The sequence below is a fragment of the Alexandromys fortis genome, unplaced genomic scaffold (assembly GCF_014885135.2).
Source record: "Alexandromys fortis isolate MF-2015 unplaced genomic scaffold, M_Fortis_MF-2015_v1.1 scaffold_20, whole genome shotgun sequence".
Classification (NCBI taxonomy): Eukaryota; Metazoa; Chordata; class Mammalia; order Rodentia; family Cricetidae; genus Alexandromys; species Alexandromys fortis.
In genome coordinates this window covers 5,206,915-5,214,316 of record NW_026067903.1, presented here as the reverse complement: position 1 = coordinate 5,214,316, position 7,402 = coordinate 5,206,915, and the positions used below count along the sequence as shown (strand labels likewise).

The 7,402-nt window shown below is 47.4% G+C and overlaps 1 protein-coding gene across 1 annotated transcript in view; it reads right to left on the bottom strand.

Moving 5' to 3' along the window:
- Nucleotides 1–3,353: 3,353 nt before the first annotated feature.
- Cracdl (CRACD like) overlaps nucleotides 3,354–7,402 on the bottom strand; it is a 64,332-nt gene continuing 60,283 nt past the window's right edge. The window contains 3 exon segments of the mRNA XM_050134775.1: nucleotides 3,354–4,340; nucleotides 5,290–5,434; nucleotides 6,512–6,681. Of these exon segments, the coding sequence (XP_049990732.1) occupies nucleotides 4,198–4,340; nucleotides 5,290–5,434; nucleotides 6,512–6,681 (458 nt within the window). The 3' untranslated portion in view covers nucleotides 3,354–4,197.

The window sequence follows — 7,402 nt, the reverse complement described above, 5'->3', positions numbered from 1 at the left end:
GTCCAAGAACTCTGGTGAAAGCTTCAGGTTTTCCCAAGTATGAAATCTGCTGATATTTAATTGGATTTTACCTAGGTCTTTAAGGGGGAAAGCAACCACAGATTTAGTGAATGTGTTGTGGGCTGTTAGAGCTCTCCACACCCAGACAACACCCTATCCACTCCTTCTCAACATGAAGCTCAGCACCAAAATAAAGAAAATGGGTCAGCATCAGGGCAAGCAAGGGAAGCATTTGATCAGATTGCCACCACAACGGGCTGGCTGTCCATTGCCTGCCAACTGGATCAGAACACGGGGCTCCCATTTCCAGGAACGCATCGCATCCATGATGCGAGCATTTCATCCCTGCCGGAATCCATAGGGAGTTGGGAAGCTTCCAAAAAGACCAGCCTCGCGATTGATTGTCTCCTCTCTCCTAATCGTTTATTTCCGCTTGCGCGTAAACCGCTTTGTATATTCCTTCCAATGCACAATCAAAGCTGTTAGCCACACAGCCCCACCACTTCTGCTCTCATTCCTGTAGCTCTTCAAAGTTAGTCCCAGCTGATGCAGCAGTAAGCTGGCTGGCCCTGACCTACTGCATCCTTGACTCTGCCCTAGTAGGACCCTGAAAAGGGCTCTATCAAGGTCACCCATGACTTCTGTGTGCCCAGAGCCAACAGCCATTCTTCTTCTCATTTGACCAATGTCATCCAGCAGATCTCAGCCCAGAGAGCGGCACACTCTCTTCTCTCTGCTCTGCGTTTTCTGTTCTTGCTCCAAAGGCAAATTGTATACACCTGCTTTCCCAGGGCCCCTCGAGTTAGGGGCGTCCTTGGGTCAGCCCTGGCAGCCCCCTCTTCCTCTCTCAGACCTGAATTTCTGTCCTGTTTCAAACTGAGATCTCTCAAACCTATAACTTGATCTGAAGACATGGTATGCTTACTTAGTGCTAATGGGAAGTCATTTAAGGTGTCCTCCTTTTTGTGGACTTCCCTCTCAGGCTCCATTTCTGCAAATGACTTCCCCACTCAATGAAGAACTCTAGCCAAAACTTGGGCGCCAACCCTGATGACCAGTCTCTTGTTCTCACACCACAGCAAATGCGCCTACTTAGCCCATGACCTTAGCCCAGGCCACCAGAATCAGCTAGATAATTAGACACCCCCTACCCCAACCTCCAGAGTCCTTTCGACTACAACCAACCTCTGGTTTAGGCTCGTCACTGCTCCAACAAGTACTTTCACATATATAATGTCTAGTCACTGTATCCACCTCCCATTAAGAGAAAAACTGGTGTGCCACTAAGATACCAGAGTTTTCATGGGGGCTAGGCCCCATGGTAGAGGCCCTAATAGGGAGCTTTCAAGGAAGTTAGAAACATTATCCATTGTTCAAGTGTGCTGACAGTTTAACACTTTCTCTGATAAAGGAGTTAAGGGATGAGGGCAAAGGTGGTCACCGAGGAGACAGCAGGAGGAGAGGCGTGTTTCCTTAGACACTGGAGCTGTCAAGGTCACATTCAGCAAGCTCCCGGTTGTCACTGAGGGCAAGGTTCACCCCATCCTCACTACTTTTTAAAAACAGGAATGTTAGCGTCGGGGATTTAGTTCAGTGGGCTAGTGCTTGCCTAGTGACCCAAGGGTTTAGGCCTCAGCTCTGAAAAGCAGAAATAAAAACAGGAGTGTCGATTTGCTGTAGGGTTTCAAAACGTAGGCCCTCGACAGCCTTAGCTTCAGTGTGCCTCAGTTTCCTCTGCTGCAAAGAGGAAATAAGTACTCACCCCAAGGACAGAAGAGAGGGTCGTCAACGATGCATCTGACGTACTCCGAGCGTTGCTCAGTCTTCTTAGGAGAATCAAAGCTGCTGATTCCTCCAAGGTTTCCCCATCTTTGTTGCCACACCGAGCCTTGGTTGTTTTCTGGCTCTTCAAGTATAGTAGAAGACCCCAATCTCCACACAGAAGGTGGCAGTTACAGGCTGCCACCATCCCACCAACTGAATTCCCCTACGGTCCTAAAAACCTACAGCCTTCGTTTTCCCACACCCTGAAACACAGAGAATGGTAATCTCTGTTTAATCAACACTGAACTGCTTCTCTTTGCTCTTCCAGTGAGACCACTGCCTCCAAAGGGTTCCCCGGACATGCTTTGCTATTTGAGAAATGATGGCTTAGGGTAAGCACAGACAATTCAATTTATCTCCAGTCAAAACTATTAATGCCGAAGCTTTAGAATTCCTGTGTAGACACAGTCTACCGGAATTGTGGAATTCCGATTTTGTGTTCTCCAAGAGAATGCTGTTAATAAATCAATTTGGGAAGGAAAAAAAGACCCTGTCCCAAGAATTTTTCAATAGAGGTAGATGCAATAAAATTATAGTACAAACAGATAGAAAAATAATTTTCACGAGGATAGAAAATAGACTCAAAGCGGCAACCCTTAGGACACATAAAATCAAATTACAATGCAATATATTGTGATGTCGGACTGATTTTGAGTCTAGCTGAACTAACTCCCATGGAGACTGGCTTGCAGAGAGGAACAAACTGGGATTGTTTTAAAGCAACAACTAGATAGAAACTCTGAGATTCCGAATTTTTGTTCCAGTGATTTCACCCCATTCCTGATTATTGTACTAGTGACCCGGTTGTCAGTGGGAACATACAGGCTGGATGAGTGAGAGACTATAAAGGAATGACTATGTCCTGATTAGATTTATTTATTTCTTCGTTACTTTATTTTTTTTGTCAACTTGATACAAGCCACGGTCATCTGGGAAGAAGAGGCTTCCATGGAGAAAATACCCCATTAGAGAGCCCAGCATCAAGTCTGTAAGGGGATTTTCTGGATTAATGGCTGATGTGGGAGGGTCCAACCCGCTTCCAACAGTGTCTGTCACCCTGGGGCCGGCGGTTCTGGGTTGTGTAAGAAAGTAGGCTGGACAAGCCGCGAGCAGCAAGCTCAGAAGCGACATTCCCCATGGCTTTTGTTTCCACGTCTGTTCTGAGTTCCTGCCTTGGCTTCCCGAGCGGACTGTGACCTGGGATGTGTGAGCCAAAATAAACCCTTTCCTCACCAAGCTGCTTTTCACTACGCTGTTTATTACAGCGACAGAAAGCAAACTAAGAGTGACAGCCTTTAAGAATTTTAATTCTGCCAGGTGGTGGTAGCACACGCCTTTAATCCCAGAATTCTGGAGTTAGAGGCAGGTGAATCTCTGTGAGTTCGAGGCCAGTCTGGACTACAGAGTGAGTTCATAGCTACTGAGAAACCTTGTCTCAAAAAAACCAAAATAAATAAATAAATTAAATAAATAAATAGCAGGATTTTATATTCTTACAATGATACATAGAGCAAATGAGGGGGAAAAAAAAAACCTCTATATATTCTTCCTAAAAAGAACACCAATGTTCTGTTGGAACATTGAAAACAAACCAACCAACCCCCAATTAAAACACCCAACCCAGCCAGGATTTTAGCGAGGTGTGAAGAGAGACAGTTTTAAGGACGTTCCCGTGAGCAGAAATAACATTTATACCCCAAGCAGAAGCAGGTCTGAAACCTTTTATTAAACAGGCAATGCATTGTGCAATGGTTCAGGACACAGACGCCTAGTGGAAAAATTTAAAAATTCTCCTTAGAAACAGTCTCTGAATCTACAAACCCTGACACGGCCTGTCCTCCCCTTCTCAAGGGGCGGACGTCTTCAGGAAACCGGATCGTTGCGTAGTAGCTGCTCTTATAAACGGCATCCCTGCTGTACCATAAACGTCATGCCTACCGGTAAACACAAAAGGTGACAACGGTCCACGGCAAGACAGTGGCCAGAGGCACAGGCTGATGACAGTGACGGTGCAGACCTGGGACTCCTAAGAAGTTCCGGTTCTGTTCTTAAAGGGCACCCAACATGTGCACCCTCTTCATTTCCATCCGCGGGCTGTCTGGGGCCTCTTTAGAATGGGGATTCTGAGCTGATACCTCAGCTCAGGAAGGAGCTTTTGCAGGGTTCCTCCTTGCTGCAGCCCCTCTGGCCCAAGACGGAGGCTGTCTTGTCTTTTGGTTCTGCCTGCTTCCTCTCTCTTCCCAGCACATCATTATTTGTTGACCAAAATCAATCTTAAGTTTCACAGTCGGTTTGCCATGATTTATCGGCAGTTTAGAACTAAGTGGGTCCGTCGATGCGGTGGGCATCCTTCTTCATCAGCAGGCTGCCACTCTATTTTATGATCTGGGGCATGTCGCTCCAAGCCTGAGATTTCTTCCTGGCAAGCTCCATCCAGGATGGCTGATCGGTGCTCGTCGCGTAACTGGCTCTCTTCAGCTGATGCAACTCCTTCTCTGTCATTGCTGCAGCCTGAGCTGCTGGAAAGGGGACAAAACAGACAAGAGCAGGAGTGTGGATTTTCACCAAGTCTCTTGAATAGCTCTCAGTATATGTTACGGTCTCCTCTGTGGTCCAGGATACACAAGGCATTAATGTGTAAACGTGTGAAGGTGTAAGCATCAGGTTCAGAGTGTGTGTGACTGAAAGAGCTTAGGAGCAGGCTCAGATGGTTCTGGAGGCAAAGCGAGTTGAGGATGTTCAGGGTCTAACCACAGAACACTGGAGGTAGGCTGTGTATTGAAACAAGCCTCATACCTTCACAACCACACGCTTAAAGACAGCTTGGGGAGTTAGATTCTTGTGTCTTTAGAATGCAACATAAATAAAATGTAGGGAATACTGGGATGTCGCTCGGTGGTAGAATATGTGTGTGTGTGTGTGTGTGTGTGTGTGTGCGCACGTGTGTATACATATACATATATACATATATATGATTTGTGTGCACGAGACCCTGGGCTCAATGCCCAGTATGATTAAAGAGAGAACTGACACACGCTACCACAGTGAGCTCAGAATCACATCCAAAAACAGTGTTTTATGATTTCATGTTCCCCAAAAGGCAAATCTTACAGACATAAGGTAATTACTAACCCACAACCAGGGAAGGGAATATGACTAACGGGAATGAGTGCCTTTCCAGTATGAGGGGAACGTTCTGTTCTTAGACTGCCACCGGGCTGCAGGACTCTACAAATATACATAATCTCCCTGTAAGACACATCCACTGAAATGCACATTCAAAATCCGTGAGTTTTATGATGTGTAAATTTTTTTGATGTGTAAATTTTTATCTCAATAAAAGCTGCATTAAAAAATATAGCAGCTCAACACGGCAAAACGATTGAACAAAACAAACTCCCAAGTGCAGGAAAAATTTGGTTATAATGATGCCAAAGTATTTGAAAAGTCATGCCAATCTCATACCCAAGTTCTGATGGGACAGCGAGATTCCTCTCTGTAGTCCTTCCTTAAGGCTCAGCTTTGACCCCTGCCTCTGGGTCACAGGGGGCTTCGCAGGGGTCATCAGGAAAGATTTGCTTCGGACAAAGTCACCCTGCTTCACAGACTCCTATGGAGACACAAGAACGACACACATGCTGTCCAACTACACAGACTCAGAGGGGTAACCACCCAAAGTGACTTAGCTACAGGATGTCTCTCTCAAGATGAATCAGGCTGCTGGCGCTTTCCAGAAAGGGCTCCGTGCACCCGCTCACCGATGTTACCCGTCAAAATGCCAGAGCTCCTCTCTGACTTGTGCCAGCTCCTTCCAGCCCACACGCACACGGTGGCTCCTTCCTTGCACCTACAATGCAGCCTCGGCCCCAGATGGTGGACAGCAAGGATTCTATGTGAAAGCCAACTGAATTTGGTTTGGAACTAGCTTTGTGCCTTTGTGATACATGGCAAAATGGCACGAGCTGAAACGAGCTAACGTAACTTCCCTTCCCCTGCACGACATAAAGGTCTTCAGCCCTGGGTACAACTAGAGGTTGCATTAGCAGGAAGGGGAACAGGTCCCACTGCAAGGCAGGCTCCCTTTCCCATAGAGCAGAACCCCATTTATTGTGCTGCTTAGTGATACAAAAGCTGAGTCTCAAGTCTTCTCTTAGCACAGTTGTTTGGGTTGGTGAAAGCTGTTTTCAGCTGAATACATAATGCAACCGGGGGCTTTAGCTGTGCAGTCCCAGGTGAGGAATAAGGGAACCCAGCAGGCGGCAGCAGGAACAGGGTTCATTTATCACCGCACAATGAGCCGAGATGGTTCTGGTGACAGTGTCACTGTGTGTCTAAGGGGAGCCTTTTTTTTTTTTTTTTTTTTTAACTGTCTTCAATTTTTCCAGAGGCTGAGCTGCGTTGCCTAGGAGGCCAGAGCACAGTGCTGTCTCCGCTGCCTTTGTAACAGCCCACACTGGCAAAGAGCGGGCAGATTGCTCCTCTGTGGAAGCTAGAAGCTGACATATTGACTTGGCTTCACTGGTCCTCAAGCACGCGTCAGGTGTCACCATAGGCACAGGCTCTGTGATGCTCACTCAGGATCTGTGATCGTGCAGTGCCTGAGGTGCCCACTGCACCCTGCCAAGCTCCCTCTCCCTCTCCCCGGCCCCGCACCCAACTCCACGGAAATAGTGTTTTCTCTCCACACCTGGGTTTGCTTTCCAGTTTCTGTCTTTAGGATCCGTGACCCAGGCTTGTCTTCCTGGTTGACAGGCAGGTCTGGGGCTCCTCTTCGCTTCTGCCGGGCCATGGTGATCCAGGGTGGGGTGGGTTGCCCATCAGCCCCAGGACCTGTAGCAGCAGGAGGCTGACCCTTTTCTGTGATAAAGGCAATAAGGGAGCAGTCTATTAATAGGTAGACAGTCCACCCCTTTCCTTTAGTCACCCCCAACTTCTCTCCCACACTACGAGTACTGTATTGCCTAGGCTCAAGGGGCAAGGGGAGGTGGGGTTGAGGAGTGGAGTCTAGGAGAGACCACACTTTCCCTGACCCCCTGAGCCAAAGCCTCTCTGATGACACTATTTCTTTTCTTTAGCAGACTTTAGTTTTTCTAAAGATGCATCAAAGAGATTATCTCCTCTGATCTGAGCCACCAAAAAAAAAAAAAATTAAATGCAACTGCCATCTCAACATGCATTTCAAGGCCAGTTTCTATCAGGGCACTCCGTCTAGAAGGAGACAGAGTGTGTGCACAGATAAGCTGTCTTTGGCAGTCTTCATTTGGGACCAGCGCCACTGCCCCCTTCCTGATTTACTCAACATGGTAAACACACCAGTGCCCTAACAGTGCTCCCTTTGTGGGGTGTGATGCCATGCATAAAATCATTTCATGCTTCTTCCTTTCCTTACAGAGGTCTGTCATCACCTGACAGACAGAAGTGTGAAGCACCCGCATGTTTGGCAGACCTTGTTTCTCTTCTCCTGCTCTCCAGGTCATCCTCAGAGGCTCCCTCTGGGGTTCCCTTTCTTCTTAAAGACCTCTCATTTCTTTACCCTTAGTGACCAGGGGTTCCCTCTGAAACCCCCTCTCACCCTCTC